Source organism: Pseudophryne corroboree, chromosome 8 (assembly GCF_028390025.1).
Source record: "Pseudophryne corroboree isolate aPseCor3 chromosome 8, aPseCor3.hap2, whole genome shotgun sequence".
In the NCBI taxonomy this organism is placed as follows: domain Eukaryota; kingdom Metazoa; phylum Chordata; class Amphibia; order Anura; family Myobatrachidae; genus Pseudophryne; species Pseudophryne corroboree.
Genome location: NC_086451.1, coordinates 301,780,610 through 301,805,143, shown reverse-complemented (window position 1 = coordinate 301,805,143; position 24,534 = coordinate 301,780,610). Strand labels below are relative to the sequence as shown.

Genomic DNA, 24,534 nt, shown 5'->3' with positions numbered 1-24,534 from the left:
CCTATTGATTCAATTGTAATACAAACATAGGGCCTAATTCAGACCTGATTGCAGCAGCAAAATTGTTCTCTAATGGGTAAAACCAAGGCCCTCATTCCGAGTTATTCGCTCTGTATTTTTCATCGCATCGCAATGAAAATCCGCTTAGTACGCATGCGCAATGTTCGCACTGCGACTGCGCCAAGTAACTTTGCTATGTAGAAAGTAATTTTACTCACGGCTTTTTCATCGCTCCGGCGAACGTAATGTGATTGACAGGAAATGGGTGTTACTGGGCGGAAACACGGCGTTTCAGGGGCGTGTGGCTGAAAACGCTACCGTTTCCGGAAAAAACGCAGGAGTGGCCGGAGAAACGGTGGGAGTGCCTGGGCGAACGCTGGGTGTGTTTGTGACGTCAACCAGGAACGACAAGCACTGAACTGATCGCACAGGCAGAGTAAGTCTGAAGCTACTCTGAAACTGCTAAGTAGTTAGTAATCGCAATATTGCGAATACATCGGTCGCAATTTTAAGAAGCTAAGATTCACTCCCAGTAGGCGGCGGCTTAGCGTGTGTAACTCTGCTAAATTCGCCTTGCGACCGATCAACTCGGAATGAGGGCCCATGTGCACTGCAGGGGTGGCAGATGTAACATGTGCAGAGATATTTAGATTTAGGCAGGTTATATTGTTTCTGTGCAGGGTAAAAACTGGCTGTTTTATTTTTACACTGCAATTTAGATTTCATTTTGAACACACCCCACCCAAATCAAACTCTCTCTGCTCATTTTATATCTGCCCCCCCACCGCGCATGGTTTTGCCCATTAGATAACAATTTTGCTGCTGCTGTCAGGTCTGAATTCCACCCATAATCCATTCACTTAATTTTTTCCATACTACGGCTTTTAAATTTACACCAAATCACTTAGATCAGAATAAAGCAATTTAAAAACATAGTTGTGTCAGTGGATGTCCCTTTCAATGCTATTTTCTCACATTCTCAATCCAAACGTCATCTCAGCACAAGAATGAATGCATATGCCACACCATCAGTACAGGCAACTCACAATTAATGTCAGACTGGAAATGGCCATCGGCTCTGGACATTCACTTGGTTCTGGTTCATATTTTGAATGGAATAAATCCATGTATTATCAACCATACTTTCTAATATATTTACATGATCTCGGAACTGTGGGCACCATGAAATTAAGGCGTGACGACAATGCCCCTACTCTTTGTTTCTCTGACGTCCTAGTGGATGCTGGGAACTCCGTAAGGACCATGGGGAATAGACGGGCTCCGCAGGAGACTGGGCACTCTAAAAGAAAGATTAGGTACTATCTGGTGTGCACTGGCTCCTCCCTCTATGCCCCTCCTCCAGACCTCAGTTAGAATCTGTGCCCGGCCAGAGCTGGGTGCTCCTAGTGGGCTTTCCTGAGCTTGCTAGAAAAGAAAGTATTTGTTAGGTTTTTTATTTTCAGTGAGATCTGCTGGCAACAGACTCACTGCTACGTGGGACTGAGGGGAGAGAAGCAAACCTACCTGCTTGCAGCTAGCTTGTGCTTCTTAGGCTACTGGACACCATTAGCTCCAGAGGGTTCGAACACAGGGCCTGACCTCGATCGTCCGTTCCCGGAGCCGCGCCGCCATCCCCCTTGCAGAGCCAGAAGACAGAAGAGAAGCGATGAAATCGGCGGCAGAAGACTCCTGTCTTCATTAAGGTAGCGCACAGCACCGCAGCTGTGCGCCATTGCTCCCACAGCACACCACACACTCCGGTCACTGTAGGGTGCAGGGCGCTAAGGGGGGGGGGGGGGCGCCCTGGGCAGCAATTATAATACCTTTTGGCACTTAAAATGCACATAATACAGTCTGAAAACTGTATGTGTGTAAAAAACCCCGCCATTAAGTTACATAAAACGCGGGACAGAAGCCCGCCACTGAGGGGGCGGGGCCTTCTTCCTCAGCACACCAGCGCCATTTTCCCTTCACAGCTCCACTGGAAGCAGCTCCTCAGGCTCTCCCCTGCAGTATCCTGATACAAGAAGGGTAAAAAAGAGAGGGGGGGCACATAAATTTAGGTGCAAATAAGATATTTAAGCAGCTATTGGGTAAATCACTTTTTATAGTGTAAATCCCTGTGTTATATAGCGCTGTGGTGTGTGCTGGCATACTCTCTCTCTGTCTCCCCAAAGGACTTTGTGGGGTCCTGTCCTCAGTCTGAGCATTCCCTGTGTGTGCGCGCGGTGTGTCGACATGTTTGATGAGGAGGGTTACGTGGAGGCGGAGCAGGGGCAGATAAGTGTGGTGTCGCCCCCGACGGGGCCGACACCTGATTGGATGGATATGTGGAAGGTCTTAACCGACAGTGTCAACTCCTTACATAAAAGGTTCGATGACGCAGCAGCCTTGGGACAGCCGGGGTCTCAGCCCGCGCCTGCCCAGGCGACTCAGAAGCCGTCAGGGGCTCATAAACGCCCGCTAGCTCAGATGGTAGACACAGATGTCGACGCGGAGTCTGACTCCAGTGTAGATGAGGATGAGACAAATGTACAGTCTACAAAAGCCATCCGATGCATGATTACTGCAATGAAAGATGTATTGCACATTTCTGACATTAACCCGGTTACCACCAAGAGGGGTATTATGTTTGGGGAGAAAAAGCAGCCAGTGACTTTTCCCCCATCTGATGAATTAAATGAATTGTGTGAAGAAGCGTGGAGTTCCCCTGATAAGAAACTAGTGATTTCTAAGAGGTTACTGATGGCGTACCCTTTCCCGCCAATGGATAGGTTACGTTGGGAAACATCCCCTAGGGTGGACAAGGCGCTAACACGCTTATCTAAAAGGGTGGCACTGCAGTCTCAGGATACGGCCGCCCTAAAGGAGCCTGCGGATAGAAAGCAGGAAGCTATCCTGAAGTCTGTGTATACACACTCTGGTACTCTACTGAGACCTGCTATTGCTTCAGCCTGGATGTGTAGTGCTGCAGCAGCATGGACTGATTCCCTGTCAGACAACATTGATTCCCTCGACAGGGATACTGTTTTGCTAACCTTTGAACACATAAAAGACGTCGTCTTATATATGCGGGATGCCCAGAGGGACATTTGCCTGCTGGCATCTAGAATTAATGCAATGTCCATTTCTGCCAGGAGAGTATTATGGACTCGGCAGTGGACAGGTGATGCTGATTCTAAAAAACACATGGAGGTTTTGCCTTATAAGGGTGAGGAATTGTTTGGGGACGGTCTCTCGGACCTCGTATCCACAGCAACTGCTGGGAAGTCGACTTTTTTACCTCAGGTTCCCTCACAGCCTAAGAAAGCACCGTATTATCAAGTGCAGTCCTTTCGGCCTCAGAAAGGCAAGCGGGTAAGAGGAGCATCCTTTCTGGCCAGAGGCCAGGGTAGAGGAAAGAAGCTGCACCAGGCAGCCAGTTCCCAGGAACAAAAATCCTCCCCTGCTTCCACTAAGTCCACCGCATGACGTTGGGGCTCCACAGGCGGAGCCAGGTGTGGTGGGGGCGCATCTCCGAAACTTCAGCAACCAGTGGGTTCGCTCACAGGTGGATCTCTGGGCTGTACAAATTGTATCTCAGGGATACAAACTGGAGTTCGAGGCGACTCCCCCTCGCCGTTACCTCAAATCAGCCTTGCCAGCTGCTCCCAGGGAAAGGGAGGTAGTACTGGCGGCAATTCACAAGCTGTACCTCCAGCAGGTGATAATCAAGGTCCCCCTCCTTCAACAGGGAAGGGGTTACTATTCCACAATGTTTGTGGTACCGAAACCGGACGGTTCGGTGAGACCCATTCTGAATTTAAAATCCTTGAACACTTATATAAAGAAGTTCAAGTTCAAAATGGAATCGCTCAGGGCGGTTATTGCAAGCCTGGAAGAGGGGGATTTTATGGTGTCGCTGGACATCAAGGATGCTTACTTGCATGTCCCCATTTACCCACCTCACCAGGAATACCTCAGGTTTGTGGTACAGGACTGTCATTACCAATTCCAGACATTACCGTTTGGTCTCTCCACGGCACCGAGAATATTTACCAAGGTAATGGCCGAAATGATGATACTCCTTCGGAAGAAGGGAGTTATAATTATCCTGTACTTGGACGATCTCCTCATAAAGGCGAGGTCCAGAGAGCAGTTGTTGGTCAGCGTAGCACTCTCTCAGGAAGTGTTGCAACAGCACGGCTGGATTCTGAATATCCCAAAGTCGCAGCTGATTCCTGCGACGCGTCTGCTTTTCCTGGGCATGATTCTGGACACAGAACAGAAGAAGGTGTTTCTCCCGGTGGAGAAGGCCCAGGAATTGTCATCTCTGGTCAGGGACCTCCTGAAACCAAAACAGGTGTCGGTGCATCGCTGCACGCGAGTCCTGGGAAAGATGGTGGCTTCTTACGAAGCAATTCCCTTCGGCAGGTTCCATGCAAGGATCTTTCAGTGGGATCTGTTGGACAAATGGTCCGGATCGCATCTTCAGATGCATCGGTTGATCACCCTGTCCCCAAGGGCCAGGGTGTCTCTGCTGTGGTGGCTGCAGAGTGCTCATCTTCTCGAGGGCCGCAGGTTCGGCATACAGGACTGGGTCCTGGTGACCACGGATGCAAGCCTCCGAGGATGGGGGGCAGTCACTCAGGGAGGAAACTTCCAAGGACAGTGGTCAAGTCTGGAGACTTCACTACACATAAATATACTGGAACTAAGGGCCATTTACAACGCCCTGAGTCAAGCAGAGACCCTGCTTCAAAACCACCCAGTACTGATTCAGTCAGACAACATCACGGCGGTCGCCATGTAAACCGCCAGGGCGGCACGAGAAGCAGGATGGCAATGGCAGAAGCCACAAGGATTCTTCGATGGGCGGAGAATCACGTGCTAGCACTGTCAGCAGTGTTCATTCCGGGAGTGGACAACTGGGAAGCAGACTTCCTCAGCAGGCACGACCTCCACCCGGGGGAGTGGGGACTTCATCAAGAAGTCTTCACACAGATTGTAAATCGCTGGGAACTGCCACGGGTGGACATGATGGCGTCCCGCCTCAACAAAAAGCTAAAAAAATATTGCGCCAGGTCAAGGGACTCTCAGGCGATAGCTGTGGACGCACTAGTGACACCGTGGGTGTACCAGTCGGTTTATGTGTTCCCTCCTCTTCCTCTCATACCCAAGGTACTGAGGATAGTAAGAAAGAGAGAAGTAAGAACTATACTCATCGTTCCGGATTGGCCAAGAAGAACTTGGTACCCAGAACTACAAGAAATGATCTCAGAGGACCCATGGCCTCTGCCTCTCAGACAGGACCTGTTACAGCAGGGGCCCTGTCTGTTCCAAGACTTACCGCGGCTGCGTTTGAGGGCATGACGGTTGAACGCCAGATCCTAACGGAAAAGGGCATTCCAGATGAAGTGATTCCTACGCGGATAAAAGCTAGGAAGGATGTGACAGTTGGCCTTAGCTTCAGCTAGGCATGTGTCAGAATTGGCGGCTTTGTCGTGTAAAAGCCCGTATCTGATCTTCCATATGGACAGGGCAGAATTGAGGACTCGTCCCCAATTTCTCCCAAAGGTGGTATCAGCGTTTCATTTGAACCAACCTATTGTGGTGCCTGCGGCTACTCGGGACTTAGAGGATTCCAAGTTGCTGGACGTAGTCCGGGCTTTGAAAATGTATGTTTCCAGGACGGCTGGAGTCAGGAAAACTGACTCGCTATTTATCCTGCATGCACCCAACAAGCTGGGTGCTCCTGCCTCAAAGCAAACTATTGCTCGCTGGATCTGTTGCACGATTCAGCTGGCACATTCTGCGGCTGGACTGCCGCATCCTAAATCAGTAAAAGCCCATTTCACAAGGAAGGTGGGCTCTTCTTGGGCGGCTGCCCGAGGGGTCTCGGCTTTACAGCTTTGCCGAGCTGCTACTTGGTCGGGTTCAAACACATTTGCTAAATTCTACAAGTTTGATACCCTGGCTGAGGAGGACCTTGAGTTTGCTCATTCGGTGCTGCAGAGTCATCCGCACTCTCCCGCCCGTTTGGGAGCTTTGGTATAATCCCCATGGTCCTTACGGAGTTCCCAGCATCCACTAGGACGTTAGAGAAAATAAGAATTTACTCACCGGTAATTCTATTTCTCGTAGTCCGTAGTGGATGCTGGGCGCCCGTCCCAAGTGCAGACTCTCTGCAATACATGTATATAGTTATTGCTTCACTAAAGGGTTATTGTTATGAGCCATCCGTAAAAGGAGGCTCAGTTGTTGTTCATACTGTTAACTGGGTATGGTTATCACAAGTTGTACAGTGTGATTGGTGTGGCTGGTATGAGTCTTACCCTGGATTCCAAATCCTTTCCTTGTTGTGTCAGCTCTTCCGGGCACAGTTTCCCTAACTGAGGTCTGGAGGAGGGGCATAGAGGGAACAGCCAGTGCACACCAGATAGTACCTAATCTTTCTTTTAGAGTGCCCAGTCTCCTGCGGAGCCCGTCTATTCCCCATGGTCCTTACGGAGTTCCCAGCATCCACTACGGACTACGAGAAATAGAATTACCGGTGAGTAAATTCTTATTTTTTCAACTATGGATTCCCTTTAAATTATTGTTCTCCCTTCTATAAACCCTTAGTTGACGCCTTTCAGGACTTGTTAACGATCATTTTTGGTATTTGAGAACTGGTCCTATGGCTATAATAAGAAATACTTGTCATATTGTGCTTTTTTTGGTCATGTCAACCTTGATATAAATAAAACTTTAAAAAAGTCTGGCCTTAAATGTGACAAAGTGGAATCAAAATAATAATATATATCAATATATCATGTGCTTAAAATATAAGATAATACAAGTTTTACCTGGAATGTCAGTACATGCTGGCTCAGACTTCTTTACATCTAGCTCCTGTGTACTGATATTCTTTTTCATAAAACATTCTGTGATGCCCTAAAAAGTTATGGAAAAAGTAAAAAATACATAAATGACGACTTGTAAAGATCATGTTTACGGTATTGCGTCTTGAGTCTTACAAAATACATACAAAGTAGTTGAATATATGCAGAAATTAGCACAGATTATCTCATTCAAGACCATTCACTGATCCTGCCCCAAAAATGAAAAATTACATTCTCTACTTACAAAATACTTGAGTATGCATGTTGGAGGCAAGACATTTTGGTATAATTCCCCACTTAAGATATGACAATAAGCACATAGAAAGAATAATATCTAGTCTCTTTTCTTGACTGTGCTTATGTCCTACATACAAAAAAAGTTCCAGTTAAAAAAAGCACTGATGTCCAAATTGCTATGTTCTGTTTTACTGAATGGGGAAGGCTCATGCAGCGTCTTCAGAGTGCGATTGCGCCATACAGTATATCCCCATTCTATTTAATCTGTCAATGAATAACAATTTGAGCATTATGAATATTCAAAATGCTCATCTGATGCCACCCTAGCGGACCTCTACATTTTTGCTATATATAATTAACAATAAAAAACGACTCACTGGATTTACAAATTTATATGTGAAAGTTTCAGAAACTCATCGTAACTTAAAATATTATAGATGAGTTTGTGTCTCTAGGATACCTGAGCGTAATTACACTAAGTCACTGCAGCCTGTCATGATGTAACGTCACCAGGGCCGGCAACAGAAATCTCGGGGCCCCATCTAATTTTATATATATATATATATACTATCTATCTATCTATCTATCCACACACAGAGGCTCCAGCAGGGGCTATGCTGCAGACAAGACCAGCACTCCATTCATAGCATAAAGTGATTTAATGTCATCCAAGACACGACTAGTGCAAAGTTAGCATATGGCATATTGGAATATTCTCACAAATAACGTCCATGCTGGGGACATGTGTCCAACCCAGCTGTGGCTCCCTCAGTCTGTCTGTCCCCAATGACTACATGCTGCATTCCTAGCTCCCCTACCCTATGCCAAAGCAATATAAACCTTCACCAATCCACTCTTACCCAGGGGAGAGATTCACCTGCGCTGCACTTTCCACTATCCAGACCCGCACACCACACAGCAGATACCATGCGGCCCTCACACCCCACCAGAAGAGGCCAGCACAGGGCACAGGAATCCTGCCCAGCGGAGCTGCTGCCATGTCCCATAACTGCTTGCAACAGATAGGGACCCGGAATAGCAGGTGCACACTTGCGCCACATAATGACTGTGTGTAAGAGGCTCCTGTCACTCTGAGGCTCCATTGTAGAGAGAGCACACCCCCTTTTTCATTTTGTACTGAGCCCTTAGGGAGCCCTGGCACTCTCCACATGGCCAGCTGTCTCAGTCCTATACAGCGCAGACTTGCTACCCCCGCCCTCCTGATTACTCTGAGGCTGCGCCCACGCCACCTATTTGGACAAGACGGCTCACATCCCTGACGGTCACTAAGTGGCATATCCTTGGGGCCCCTCTGACCCTTGGGGCCCGGTACAGTTGTCCCCTTTGACCCCCCCTGTCGCCGGCCCTGAACGTCACAATAATTGGCAAAATCTGTATAACGCCACTCAGAAATGACATTGCCTTCAGATGAATCTTCATGTTGCTGATAATTCTAAATGAATTGCTAACCTCATATCCCATGCCATCTATATGCTGGCCCAGAATATGAAGAATGCTTTCAATAGTGTGAGCTGGCCTTTCCTTGCTGGGCACACATGTGCAGATAAAATGTCTGTCAGACCGACAGCCTCAGATCATACAGCTATCAAGATCTCTCCCAGTGTATTGGCCAAGATATCTGCGCTCCGCTCCCATGTGAAAGAACAGGAGGAGTGTCCATCGGTCAGTCGCGGCAGGGCATACACTGCCCGATACGGCCGACTTTCAACTTAAAAAAATATTGCATCGGACGGACATGCTGGACAATCCGGCAAGCCTAACCGATTGCTATTTTCTGATGGATAGATTGCATACACTGAACAATTATTTAAGCAATCCACAGATATTCGGCGTATTGGTCAAATAATTGATTATGTTTTGGAGAAGCCTTTATAGAAATATGGCAGCACGAATGCAGGACTTTCTATAAAGGCTTCTCCAAAACATTTAATGCCTGTTTAAAGCTACCTGCCACTGTGAAATCAGTGATGTGTCATTTATACCTGCCTTTCTTTTGCTATGGTTATTGAGCCACTGGCTATAGCCATAAGAAAAGTTCCTAATACTAATACGATCTGCAACTATCACTCTCTTCATAGGCCTCAAACTCGGCACGGACAATAGTTATTTAAACTCTCAAATTAATATGGAAAATTCTGAGATCCTCTGTGGCAATGTTCAATCCAGATCAAAATACTATCTGCTTTTGTTTTTTCCATAGTTATCCATGTATTATAATTTGGCATCCAACTTAGTCTTTCGCTGAGCACATCCCTTTTCACTAGACTTTTCGGCTTGCAAGGAGTGAGCCCTATAAGTCCCCCTTATAAGATTTTAGTTAGGTACTTTTTTATTTTTAAACATGTTTAATAATAGAAAAACACAGTACAAAAGTGCAATAAGCACAGGCACGCATGCCAATTCAATAATCAGACAGTAGTCCACTTGGGTAAGAGAATATAACAGGCAATATGACAAGGTTCAAATAGCATTCTATCTCCAGAAGGGTTTATCATCTTTCTCAGCATCAGAACAACTGTAGAGACAAATATTATAAAAGATCCACATTATAATTACAAACATAAGACATGAAAATTGAGAGAACATTAGAAGGGGTGTAAACCTCCTTCTAGTACAGCCATGATGTCAGGTGAACTATCCCACAAATATGATCTCTTTCCCTAGCAGGTAGAGAAAGAATATAGGACCACCAAATATCAAAGAATTTTTGCGCATTAGATTCAGGCGCTGAAGAGCATTTGGACCATTCCTTTTGATAAACATAGTCTAGCCTGGGCAGCATAAGTGACATTGAAATAGGACTGGTCTGAATCCATTTAGACAAAATAGTTTTTTGTCCACAGCAGCTACTTTAGCTAGTCATAATTGAATACCTACAGTAGGTTTAGGAACCATGGATGGAACATAATTGTTCCAGGGTATAGTCACAGTCAAGAGGACATGAAGAACATTATTCACATAGGATTGAACGTCAATCCAAAAAGAACGAACAATAGCACAGGACCATAAGCAGTGAAGAATATCAGCATCTGGCAAATGGCATTTAAAACAATTAGAGTTATTTGATATACCTGTGATATATCTTACTTTTGGAGTATAGTAAGCCCTATGAAGTATTTTGTATTGTATTGTATTTCTGCAAAAGAGGCGGATATCAACAGCTTATTTTTTTTATTTTTTTTATTCAGTTATTTTTAGGTTTTATCATGCAACTTGTGTGTGAAAAGTATAAATTAGAATTTGGTCAATGTTTTTCTCAGTAATTAAAATCAGTACCTCGGCTTTGTCACTTTCAGTCGTAACACTCTGCTCCCTAGCAAGCGGATGACCCTGGAATCCTTTCTGCTTCAGTTTTGCCACTGTAATCCACGCAGGTTCTTAGGAGGAAAGACAACATGCATTCAATATAGTGTGAGAACAAGATTTGAATATAGCTTGGGCGCTACCACCTCAGATATACATTACAATGTTTGAAAATAATTACAATTACAATATTAGGGAGTAATGAGAGAGTCTATTTGAATGTCCCAGAAAGGATTTCTTTGTACTTCCACAGATTCACTTTCCTCCAGCAAGTCTTCAAGGCAGAGAACTTCTTACAAATAAGTGTCCATGCAAAATGGGAAAGAAGAAAAAAAGGCGCATATGGTGTAGTATTTTAGTTTAAAATTTAACGATTTATTTTACAATTCAAAGAGTGTATAAAAAGTGAGTACGTGTAAAAACACTTTTTCATCCAAAATAAAAGTGAGCGCATTCACTTTACATTAATAAAATTGGAACCGTACCGTGCCAAGCTCCCAGCATGGAGCAATGGAGAGAGTAATACATTTTGGAGTTTCCAGAATTCCTCCTTACTCCTTCCAGGCTAAACACCGGCAGCAGGACCAGGTCAGTTCCATTCCAATTGTGGATGCCGTAGGCAGCTTACTGATCCATTTACCTGCATACACAATTGGAAAGGAACTGACCTGGTCCTGCTGCCGGTGTTTAGCCTGGAAGGAGTAAGGAGGAATTCCGGAAACTCCAAAATGTATTACTCTCTCCATTGCTCCATGCTGGGAGCTTGGCACGGTACGGTTCCAATTTTATTAATGTAAAGTGAATGCGCTCACTTTTATTTTGGATGAAAAAGTGTTTTTACACGTACTCACTTTTTATACACTCTTTGAATTGTAAAATAATTCGTTAAATTTTAAACTAAAATACTACACCATATGCGCCTTTTTTTCTTCTTTCCCATTTTGCATGGACACTTATTTGTAAGAAGTTCTCTGCCTTGAAGACTTGCTGGAGGAAAGTGAATCTGTGGAAGTACAAAGAAATCCTTTCTGGGACATTCAAATAGACTCTCTCATTACTCCCTAATATTGTAATTGTAATTATTTTCAAACATTGTAATGTATATCTGAGGTGGTAGCGCCCAAGCTATATTCAAATCTTGTTCTCTCACTGTTTGTTATTGGTGATTGGGAATCACCAGAATATATCTGGGCAGCTCTTAGTCCACCAAGCGCTATTGTCTGATCCATATTTCTATATATTTCTGTCATGCATTCAGTATACCTTGGTGTCTACAAATATATGCTATTTGTCATCATAGTGACTGGACGAGTTCTAGTGCTTAACAAGAATTCCCCAATATGTTGCTTAATAACACCATCATTGTTATGCTCGCATGTCCCCTCTTATGCTATAAGCCTTGCTTGTAAATTAACTGTACAGACACAACACAGATACACAGTATACCGTTTTTATGAGACCACATGGTTGAACCAAAGAAAAGTACCTTTATTTTCTCGCGGTGAAAGTTCTTCTGCTTTTGGTCTCAGTTGAGTTCGATCTTCACTGGTAGGAGCTGGTTTTCCAATTTTTAGGACATCGGAATGAATATGTAGAGCCTTGGCAGGAGTATGCATGCTGCGATCTGGAGCCAATGACCCTGTGTCCACAGGAGTTGAGCTTTGCTTAGCAATCAAATGTTCAGGATGTTCATCACTATATTTTACAGAAGACGAAGTGCTCCTTAGCCTGACTCCAAAAGGTATACAAGGCTCCTCTTTTTTCATTTTAACAGTTTCATTTAACTTTTCACTTTTCCTAAAACTAACGTCCATGACAGAATCATCTGTACCATCAAATGATTCAGACCTGACTGTATTAGCTACCATATTCTTGCAGGATATACTATCTTTGACATCAGATCCAGTGGAGAGTGCCCTTTGCCATGCTGGGGCTACAGTAAACCTTACTGGTTTGTTGGCTGTTTTAAGTTTACTGTTAGTGTTTGCATCGGCTGGTTTAGTTGCTTTGGAATCATCTGTGGAAGACTCCTTATTAGACAAATCACTGTCATGAGCCCCACCGCCCGGGAGTATGGAGAAAGAGTAATTCGTATGAGTAACCAACACACTTTCTTTACCAACATCAAACTGATCCTTGCTGCTCTCGATAATCCTTTGGTAGTCAAATGTCTCTACTTTCTGCTCAAATGGTGATGGTTCATTTTCAATGGATCCATCAACCTCAACATTTTCAACCAATTGATCTGATGCTTCTGTAATTACTTCTGATAATGTTATTTCCATTGTTACCGGGCTTTCTGCATGAACACTTTCACATACTGTAACACATTCTGGAGCAAATGTACCTATTTCTTCATATTCATTATCCTTTGCGACAGCAGTAACTGGTTCTGTTTTCAACACATTTCCTTGAGAGGTCTCATTTACAAGTAAAGATACTTCTGGCAAATCATTCTGGACATGTGATAAGCAGGCAAACGCTTTCTCATCTGTAACTTCGTTCACAATACCTTCATCCATTCCAGATTCTAATGTGCCCTCCTGCTTTGTAATGGAACTTTCAGATACACCATATCCTAAATCTTGGCTGAGGTCTAAATGAGCAATTTCTACTTTGGAATGACTGAATTTAGAACGTTTATCAATAGCTGCAATCTCATTCTGCGCTTCACAAGGTTGGAAACCACAAGTCTTTAAAAGTAAAGAACTTTCTTTTTTCCTTTCTGTATCCTTCTCAGCTGTGTCTGACAGATCTCCTATGGACAGCTGTTTTCCAAGGAAATTCACATCGGCTTCATTATACATGGATTCATTTTGGACTGATGCTATTGGTTTCCCAAGAGGAGAGGTTTCAGAATCTACAGTGGTATTGCAAAGTTCTGTACTCAAGTTTGAGGCGTTCATTTCAGATGCACTAAGTGACCCGGTTATGTCCACTTCTGATTCCTGTACAGCCATGTCTATAGAGAATAAAAACTAATTCAGTACTTATTTAGTCTCTATCATGTCACTTATTTTATTAATATACACCCAATTTGTTTTCAAACCTGTCTACAGGTACCACCTTGCAAACTGTGTAGATATTTCACAGTAAGAAGATCTACTGATGAACACATTTAGAAACTGTTGTACAGTACCTTGGCCTACAAATGAAAGATCAGGGGTCGCTTGTTTCATTTGTCTTATTTGTAGAACTTTTTTAAAGGGAGGCAAACGTGATCTTGTTCTAGATCATGAAGTTAACGGAGCAACCGAAAAGCCTGCAATTTGTCAGAAAGTAAGAAAGTCCACAGGAAACGGTGACAAGTTCTAGCAGACGCGAGAAAGACACAATTATATAAGTACAGGTTGAGTATCCCTTATCCAAACTGCTTGGGACCAGAGGTATTTTGGATATCGGATTTTTCCGTCTTTTGGAATAATTGCATACCATAATGAGATATCATGGTGATGGGACCTAAATCTAAGCACAGAATGCATTTATGTTACATATACACGTTATACACACAGTCTGAAGGTAATTTTAGCCAATATTTTTTATAACTTTGTGCATTAAACAAAGTGTGTGTACATTCACACAATTCATTTATGTTTCATATACACCTTATACACACAGCCTAAAGGTCATTTAATACAATATTTTTAATAACTTTGTGTATTAAACAAAGTTTGTGTACATTGAGCCATCAAAAAACAAAGGTTTCACTATCTCACTCTCACTCAAAAAAGTCCGTATTTCGGAATATTCCGTATTTCGGAATATTTGGATATGGGATACTCAACCTGTATATACAGATGTGCTTCAATTCTACAGCGGAGGGTTTTTGGTGAGTGACTACACTGGGTATTCATATTGCTGGCAATATATGAACTGTTAATCTAATAATTAATCAGCTATAACCTACTGGAACTTGTCCTTTGTCACCTTGATAACACAATTATAGAGTTCATGAATGTCCCTGAATCGCTCAGTACCCATATGTCAATCTCTCACGGTTACAGATCTCATGGTAAGGAAACAGGAGTTCCAGTCTGCCCTGTGAAACATAAGATCTCAGAACAGATTAAGAGACAGGGTGCAAAACCTACTGTGGTAGCATAGAGAAGTACACAGCAGATACAGGGCCTTGCCTTCTCGGTGAGAACCCCCTGAAACACCAGTGGGGCTGCAGACAATTTGTCCTCTCTTAATGCTTACTAAAACATTAAAGGATCAGGCTATGGCTGCTGTCATTGTAACTCTTTCCTATTATCTTCTATTACAGCAGCATTGTATTGGTCACAAGGGGGAGCTTCAGTAAGCTACAGTAGGCGAGACATTTTCTATTTATGCCCCTGGTGGGATTGGGACTGTCCCAAGATCTTTGCTGATAATTACCATATAACCTGGAGATCTGACCCAGAAGTTAATGTAACATTTGATTACAACAACAACAACAACAAAGAGTATTTAATAAAATCCATAGTATTTAAAGCCAAGACTAGAGGCATTCTGTTAGTGTAGTCCTAAATCATAAATTTCTGTGTTACTATGTAAAATACACTGAGGCATGCTTTCACTACCTTCTGTACATATCACTTGTTCATTTGGTGCTTCATGCTCTGCAGATCGTTTTTCTGGAGAAGGAAGTTGCTGTGCCTCAACCTTTACAAAAAATATATGTATATAAATTTCCTTGTAATTTAAAATGCTTCTAAAATAAAACATTCACTGTCACAGGATAAGTAAATAAATGCTGGATATAACATAATGGCCATTGAGAAACATATCAATTAATATTACTACATCGTTTTGCCATAATTAATAAAGCAAAAATGCATTAAGTTCTAGAATTGTCTAACGGAGGCTCCACTAATTACTCTAGTTCAGTGGTTCCCAAACTTCCAAACTTTTTTTTTTTTTTTAACAATAGCACCCTGGAGTATCAGAATTTTTTTCACGGCACCCCTAGTTCAAAAGTTTCTTATTGAGAAATTTAGAAAGAAATATTAAATTAAGCAAATTGTGTTTATATGTCATCCTAATTTCAACTGTGTGGTGAGGGACAAGATTTGCTTTGGTTTATCCACATATTTTATTATTGGCAGCCACTAGCACTGGTTTTGCCTATTACATTGACCATAAATAATTTTAATTGGTCCTGGACCACAAACCAAGGCACCCCTGTAAGTGCCCCAAGGCACCCCAGGGTGCCTAGGAACACAGTTTGAGAAACACTGCACCAGTTGTTTGCAGTTACAGTTGTCAAGTCATCATCAACTAACATTTTTGCAAAAAGCAGTTATTTGAAAGCTCGCGCTTCACTGGAATAGAGCAGTGTTCGTGAATTACACACAAGGAATGCATGCAATGCACAGATCACTTTCCCTCTGGGGAGCAATACAGAAGACCCAACTAGCCCATGATCAACGTACTCTGCATGGGAGCCCCTGGTACACCGAATTTACAGCTATATCTACACAGAAAGGCAAGCTTTGAGAATTGCCAGTAGCAGTATTCCAACCAACAGATTTGGGTTCATTCGCTAAAATAGAGCCACCAACTTTCCATCTAGGGATATTAAGTACCAGTGAATATTCAGGTTCTCTCACCCAGCAATGTAAGACACAAACATTGTCAATGCTCAATTAATAATATACACTAGTATATGACTGAAAGACTTGTTAGTATCATCACTGGCAAAACAGAATTTACTACACACACTGACTGTATTTAGTATGCAGATGGAGAAATCTTTATTTTAGCCTTTAATAGGATTAATTGAGCCAGGGCAGTCAGATTTAATCCCCTGCTGTAATGATTTAATCCCCTGATGTATTGTTCTCTCTGTATTCTATTGCAGCTGGGAACAATAGATGAAGGGTTTATGCTAATAAACTATGGTGTGCCTAGGCGCAGCAGAGAAGCCAAGATAAGCGTGGCTCCATCTGTAACAGAACATTATTACCAACAAATGTTAATATGTATGTGCAACTCCGACATGAAGTTTCCCTATAGATTGTATGCTTGCGAGCAGGGCCTTCCTAACGCTATGTCTGTCTGTTTTTACCCAGTTTTGTTCTATTACTGTAATTGTACAGCGCAACGGAATATGCTGCGCTATATAAGAAACTGTTAATCAATAAGTAAATTGATCTTACAGCACTTTTCTATATAATGATTGAAAAAGTTTGATATACATGCTCTTATGCATTTGTGTGCTTCCCAGCCATTTAGATTGTGAAAACGATTGAACCACATTTTACCCAAGTAAAGCTGATTGTTTTATCATCTGCAAAGTCTTCTTCTCATTAGAATACATTAAACTATCACTATGCATGCCACCATATTTTATTTATACTTTATATACACAACTTATAGCTTCTCCATCGTCACAGAAATGCTCCCAGCACTTTGATCATATCATCTCTATGTTGAGACACACACTCATAATACTGAATGGACCCAAGACCTCAACACAGTCATAAGAAGGTTCCTGGCAAAAGGTAAGGTCTTGTTTTTGGTTTTACAGCAGTCTCAACTGCAAAGGAGAGTTTGTCAGCTTCGGGAAAGTGTTGTGTGTGTACGTAAAGAGCTAGTGTTAAATGTTATTAGTATGTACCTTTGTTGGCTTCACATTCATGGCTGGTCTTCTCCGTTTCTTTGGCTTAACGGCAATCTTGTGCTTTGCGGCAGAATAATCCAGAAAGGCCACAAAAGTTGCCGGAGAAGTAAAATCTACTGGAGGAAAGTGGCTAGCCGGGGAGATGGGACACAAATGCACATTGGTGTGCAATGGACTTATAAGGTGTGAAGATGATTCAGAAGATTCCTGTAGAGGCAGCGGAAAATGGTGTTTAATATGTGCATAATTAAAGCTTAAAATATGCTATAACAGTGAAAAAATATGCAAAAACACTCCACTACACCAAATAGTGTACTGTTCCAATGTCTGTATAGACCAGGGGTGTCATCCTTTTGCGGCTTGCGGGCAAGGGTCCTTTTGTGGCCCGTTGGCAGAGGTTAACTTGGGCTGGAATGGGGCGGAACTGCATCCCCGGTGTTCCACCTCCGTCCGCCCACTGTGACATTGTCCCGCTGTCTGCACTGCCCACCGGTAACCATTCCAGCTTTCATGGCACATGCTTACAACTGGCTGCTGAGTGCCCGAATGTTGCTGGGAAAAAGCGACCCTGCCACTCTATCGCCTCCCGTCCGACGGGTGGAGCCGGCCATTGCCCTCTGCTTGCAGCCGATACACGGGGACAGCTGCATGTCGGGGGCAGTGTGTGCGGAGTATATGCCAGGGGCATGGTGCTGTGTTCCGAGTTGCTGGCTTCCTGTAGGTAATGTACAGTAGGCGGTGGCAGGATCTGCTGTGTGTATGTAGGGTGCAGGATGCCCTAGGGTGGCAGTGCCTGTAGTCTCACGCTGCATGTACAGGGCTGTGTTGTGTGCTGCACAGTAATTGTCCTTACGTGTCAGGCAGGACACTGGGGGCTGCAGGCCATAACAATATTTATATTTAATTATTATACTCCTAGGCGTGCACACGGTGGGTGCCTGGTGCACACAAGCACCCCCTAATGTCTGGCACCACCTCACTCACGCCATGCTGCTCATTCCTACACCCCCCACTGTGCCCAGCACCCGGTCAGGACCGTTTTTTTTGGGTGGATGTGTGTGTGTATATATATATATATATATATATATATATATATATATATATATACACACACACACACATACACACTGCTCAAAAGAATAAAGGGAACACTAAAATAACACATCCTAGATCTGAATGGATGAAATATTCTTATTAAATACTTTGCTCTTTACATAGTTGAATGTGCTGACAACAAAATTACACAAACATTATCAATGGAAAACAAATTTATTAACCCATGGAGGTCTGGATTTGGAGTCACACTCAAAATTAAAGTGGAAAAACACACTACAGGCTGATCCAACTTTGATGTAATGTCCTAAAAACAAGTCAAAATGAGGCTCAGTAGTGTGTGTGGCCTCCACGTGCCTGTATGACCACCCTACAACACCTGGGCATGCTCCTGATGAGGTGGCGGATGGTCTCCTGAGGGATCTCCTCCCAGACCTGGACTAAAGCATCCACCAACTCCTGGACAGTCTGTGGTGCAACGTGGCGTTGGTGGATGGAGCGAGACATAATGTCCCAGATGTGCTCAATTGGATTCAGGTCTGGGGAACGGGTGGGCCAGTCCATAGCATCAATGCCTTCATCTTGCAGGAACTGCTGACACACTCCAGCCACATGAGGTCTAGCATTGTCTTGCATTAGGAGGAACCCAGGGCCAACCGCACCAGCATATGGTCTCACAAGGGGTCTGAGGATCTTATCTCGGTACCTAATGGCAGTCAGGTTACCTCTGGAGAGCACATGGAGGGCTGTGCGGTCCCCAAAGAAATGCCACCCCACACCATTACTGACCCACTGCCAAACCGGTCATGCTGGAGGATGTTGCAGGCAGCAGAACGTTCTCCTTGGCGTCTCCAGACTCTGTCACGTCTGACACATGTGCTCAGTGAGAACCTGCTTTCATCTGTGAAGAGCACAGGGCGCCAGTGGCAAATTTGCCAATCTTGGTGTTCTCTGGCAAATGCCAAACGTCCTGCACGGTGTTGGGCTGTAAGCACAACCACCACCTGTGGACGTCGGGCCCTCATGCCACCGTCATGGAGTCGGTTTCTGATCGTTTGAGTAGACACATTCACATTTGTGGCTTGCTGAAGGTCATTTTGCAGGGCTCTGGCAGTGCTCCTCCTGTTCCTCCTTGCACAAAGGCGGAGGTAGTGGTCCTGCTGCTGGGTTGTTGCCCTCCTACGGCCTCCTCCACGTCTCCTGATGTACTGGCCTGTCTCCTGGTAGCGCCTCCATGCTCTGGACACTACGCTGACAGACACAGCAAACCTTCTTGCCACAGCTCGCATTGATGTGCCATCCTGGATGAGCTGCACTACCTGAGCCACTTGTGTGGGTTGTAGACTCCGTCTCATGCTACCACTAGAGTGAAAGCACCGCCAGCTTTCAAAAGTGACCAAAACATCAGCCAGAAAGCATAGGAGCTGAGAAGTGGTCTGTGGTCACCACCCGCAGAACAACTCCTTTATTGGGGGTGTCTTGATAATTGCCTATTATTTCCACCTGTTGTCTATTCCATTTGCACAACAGCATGTGAAATTGATTGTCAATCAGTGTTGCTTCCTAAGTGGACAGTTTGATTTCACAGAAGTGTGATTGACTTGGAGTTACATTGTGTTGTTTAAGTGTTCCCTTTATTTTTTTGAGCAGTGTATATATATATATATACACGCGGGGGCAAGTGTATCTGGCACTCTGGGGGGGCAAGTGTATCTGACAATGTGTGGGCATATTATGTGTATCTGACAATGTGGGGACACGTGTATCTGACAATGTGGGGGGGCATATTATGTGTATCTGACATTGTGGGGGGCATATTACAGTATGTGGCACTGTAGGGGCATAGTATGTATCTGGCACTGCACTACTGGGGGCATATAATGTCTGTCTGGCACCGTGGGGGCATAACAAGTCTATCTGGCACTTGTGAGGGCATAAAATGTGTATCTGGCACTTGTAGGGTCACATAATGTGTATCCGGCACTGTGGGGTCATATAATGTGTATCTGGCACTGCTGGGGGGCATATAATGTTTATCTGGCACTGCTGGGGGCATATAATGTGTATCTGGCATTGTGGGGGCCATATAATATGTATCTGGCACTGTGGACGCATATAATGTGTATCTGGCACTGTGGGGGCATATAATGTGCATCTGGCACTGCTGGGGGGCATATAATGTGCATCTGGCACTGCTGGGGGGCATATAATGTTTATCTGGCACTGCTGGGGGCATATAATGTGTATCTGGCACTGTGGGGGCATATAATGTGTATCTGGCACTGTGGGGGCATATAATGTGTATCTGGCACTGTGGGGGCATATAATGTGTATCTGGCACTGTGGGGGCATATAATGTGTTTCTGGCACTGGTGGGAGCATATAATGTGTATCTGGCACTGCACACTATACTGGAGACATTATGTGTAAAGTACACTACTGTGGGCGTTATGTGTAAGGCTGCTAATTGTATGTGTAGAGTGGTGGGAAAATAGATTTATAGTCTGATAAAATAAAGTTGCAAGGGCACGCCCACGTCTTTGGCGCGCACATGGGGGGGGGGCGCACTTTGAAATGTTCTCGCTCAGGGTGCTAGTATGCCTGGAGCCGACCCTGCATATAATAAACTCTCTCTTTTTCTTGCGGCCAACATATAATAATTTGTCCCAGTTAGGAGTTTGACAAGCCTGATCTAGACCAAAGTACAGCAAGGTTCTGGTGCATGAAATTATGACAGACAGTGAAGCTACCGTAGATTAACAATATCTTTTGCACACAGTAATCCTCACAATGGAATGCCTACTAAAAACATCCAGATAGAAGCAGCACAAAATGTTGAAGCGGTTGAATACTCTCAGATGCTTCTTGCATTTTTTAGGATCCCTGTAATATTTCTCAGGTTAGTACTTGGACTAATGCAGTTCTAGGCTAAATTATGGACTAGGGATGCTGTTAAGTTTGAAATCATAATAATGTTACATTTAGAAAGAACAACACAATGATATTACGGATGGAATGTGTACGCTTTATTATTAGCCCCCAGGAAAAGGGAGGATAACTATTTAGGTAAAACATATGACTCCCTTGTTTGAAAGAGGAGACTCTTTTCTTTTAAACAATGTCTATTGTCCTTCTAGGATACCAGATGACTATGTATGACTCTTAACCACCCATACTCAATTACTATGAAACCCTTTAGAATTTTCACACATTTAAGATATTCAAAAATAAAATGTGTTTTCTACAATTCAGTATTGTATGTTGAATGCTTCATCTAATTAAACCATATTTGTAAGAACAAAAAGTATCTAATCCCATTATACAGCCACACCTAATTACTACAACATGCACATTTTACAGGATGACAATACTCACACCCACAAGCTGCACTTTAATGATCACATCATATACATGCAAGACTACAAGTGAAACCCATGTGACCAAGCATACTAAACCTTTATAGTGTAACGTGACATCTGATTACTTCAACTACACATAAGGGCTGAGTTGGAAGTAAAGCAACTTAACACTTGGGGCCAAATTCAGAGATGTATGCAAATGCTGTCGCAGCTGCAATTCAGTACACACGGGCAGTGCGAAAGTATGCTGATGTCGCAGCTGCCGGGTTTTGTATTGAGACACCCACTGGAGTGGTCTCAGATCCGCCGCTTGTGTACTAAGAGATCGGATGCACATCGGTCAATATATATAACTGACCTTCTGAGTAACCCTAAAGATTTGCAGCATGAATGTGGGAAAGAAGACCACAGAGACATTGTGGGGGATATTCAATTGTTTGAAAAGTCAGTTGGGTGTCTGTTTTTTCCTATCTAATAGACAGGAAAACCGACTTTTCAAACGTTTGAATCCCCCCCCCTGTGACTGCATACGGGATCGCAGTCTCAGACACGCCCCTGAAACAATCTCGACAACTGCATTTGAGTCACCACTCCCCTATCTTTGCAAAGAACTCACTGTGATAGGCGTTACAAGACCATCGTGGAACATGCGCACTGGGTGGGACTTATATTTATTGCTCCACTTTGTCACATTGCATCCATCTCTGAATCAGACACTGGAGGGAGGGGGATGTAGTAATAGTAGTAATAGGATGTGAGAACCAGGAAATGAAAGAGTTTGTGAGAGTTCTCCTCTTTTGTTGGGTTTTTTTTTTCCTGTTTTTTTTTTTCACAGTGGCAATCATTTACATAGCAAAATCAACCTGCTTTTGCCATGTAAATGATTGCCACTTTAAAAAACAAGCAAACAGGAGAACTCTCCCAAAAACTCTCCCTTCCTGATTCACACTCTTCCTTCCTGATTACATTCCCCGCTTGGTCACATGGCTGCCGCTGCCAAGAGAAATCCTGGGCCCCGGTACAACAACTTCCTGGGCCCCCGTGCCCCCACCCTTGAGGGGGTGTGACCACAGCATGCTAAGGACATGGCGACACCTCTTTGGGGGTGTCTAGCACATGAGGAGCACGGTATGCCTCCCAGCCAGGGCAGTAAAGAGCCTGGCTAGGCCCAGGTACTTTTCAGGAGGCATGGCCTAATCACAGGGGGCAAGGCACCCTTAGAAAAAAATACAGACTTTATTTTAAGAACTTTCCCGGCCACACTGCAGCCCAGCACACAGCAGCTTGTGCTGGGCTGAGAAGACAGGTAAGGAAGGATGAAGGACCTGGGTCCCTCCATCAGACTTGGGCCCAGGTAATTTGTACCCCCCCCCCCTCTCCCGGCATCACTGCTTGGACAAAGTATGCTGCAGTGCAAGAAGTGCGGGTAAATACTGGCTGCTTTCGCAAGTAACCTACATATACTGGTCAGCTTTATGTTTATACTGCAATTTAGTTTCAGTTAGGACACAACCCTTCAAATCTAAATATTATATCTGCCCCACCTGCAATGCAACATGGTTTTACCAAGCTGCAAAGTTACTTGCTTTCCTTGCTTTGTTCCCAACTCAGAATGAGCCCCAATATCCCTATGGTTTCTATTTGCACTTGCAGGCGACATCAATTTGTGTTAAATCTCTAGGACATTTGTTTCATTTTTGCTTGTATAGAATGTTCACTTTTTTGGCTATCACAAAAGTCATATAAAGGAGATGACGTGTGGGGATCAGTATGATATACCGACGATCAGGATGCCGGCTGTCAGCTTACCAAGAACGGCATCCCGGCCGTCAGTATGCAGCCAGTGGGGCGAGAGCAAAGAGTCCCCTTGCGGGCTCAGTGGCTCGCTGCACTCACCACAGGTTCTGTTCCCACTCTATGGGTGTCGTGGACACCCACAAGTGGGAATAGCCCCTGTTGGCCGGGATTCCGGCCTCGGTATCCTGACCGCCGGGATGCCAACCGCCGGCAAATTAACTGCATCCCGACGTTTGGGCAGCTTTGGTTCAGTAGGGTGTTGCTGCAGGCCAGGCCAGCCTTGGTAGTTGGCCTCACAAGGTTTAGCAGCCAGCAGGAAGCATGTTGATGCTGCTGGTGTTCACTCTATTGGTACCTGGGGAATTGAGGACACACTGTCCTGCTAGAGAGCGCAAGTGTAAACTGGTACAAACTGATCTGTATTATATTTGTGGGTTTAACACAAAGCCTTGCTCCCATCCGTTATTTACCTGTGAGCAAGTGACAGAAAGGCAGAAGATAGATATTTTATGCCTTGTGTGATATACCATATGAATTACCAACTATGTTATTAAATGTAGGGCTATGGGCCTAATTCATGATTGTAAGCTAATGAATTAGCTAGTGCTGCCCAGGAATGAAAACAGACTCCTACCAGAGCTATTGCGTACACATTTGCATCCTATATGCAAATATGGGGAACATTGGGGATATGGGTTGGTGTATGGCTACGTATAGTGAACACAGCAGTAGCGACTCAGACGCCATGTCTTTGCACGTATGAGCTCGCAGCCGTCAGCAGATACACATCCCATAAATGGCCAGGACACCCTTGATTTTTACTAACCCCTCCTTATTAACACCTCCAAACTTTCACTTTCTGTCAATTACTTTTCCATGAAATCCTCATTGGGAGCCAGATCACAATTGCGGCACAGGTTCAGACTGCTGATAACTGCCCTGTTGTGCAATAATCGGCCATTGCATACAAACATGAATTAGGCCTTATATGCACTATATGCTCCAGGTTCCTGTGTGACAATAGCTTTGTGCCACTGTCTACACTGGAGACGGCAATATCTCCCAGAACCTAGTGTACCAAGTTGTAATACATAGGATTTGTCATATCACATACCTCCCAACATTTATGATATGAAAAGAGGGACTTTTATGTGCTGAAAAGGGGGCATGGCCTCGGGAAAAGGGGGCATGGTTTCACGGCACTGCCTCGACCGCCTGCCACGCCTACCGTTTTCGGCACTGAGAGGGCATACCCAGCGCTCTGTGAGCTGCTGGCATGCCCTCTCTCCCTCTG

At 44.2% G+C, this 24,534-nt stretch overlaps 1 protein-coding gene across 3 annotated transcripts in view; it reads right to left on the bottom strand.

The window, feature by feature from the left end:
• KIAA1210 (KIAA1210 ortholog) overlaps positions 1-24,534 on the bottom strand; it is a 273,066-nt gene that overhangs the window by 65,367 nt on the left and 183,165 nt on the right. For all 3 annotated transcript variants that reach the window (XM_063937350.1, XM_063937351.1, XM_063937349.1), the window contains exons 7-11: positions 17,029-17,238; positions 14,990-15,071; positions 11,911-13,386; positions 10,398-10,498; positions 6,828-6,915 (exon numbers count right to left, since the gene is read on the bottom strand). In XM_063937350.1, coding sequence (XP_063793420.1) covers positions 6,828-6,915; positions 10,398-10,498; positions 11,911-13,386; positions 14,990-15,071; positions 17,029-17,238 — 1,957 coding nt within the window. The remainder of the gene's footprint in view (positions 1-6,827; positions 6,916-10,397; positions 10,499-11,910; positions 13,387-14,989; positions 15,072-17,028; positions 17,239-24,534) is intronic.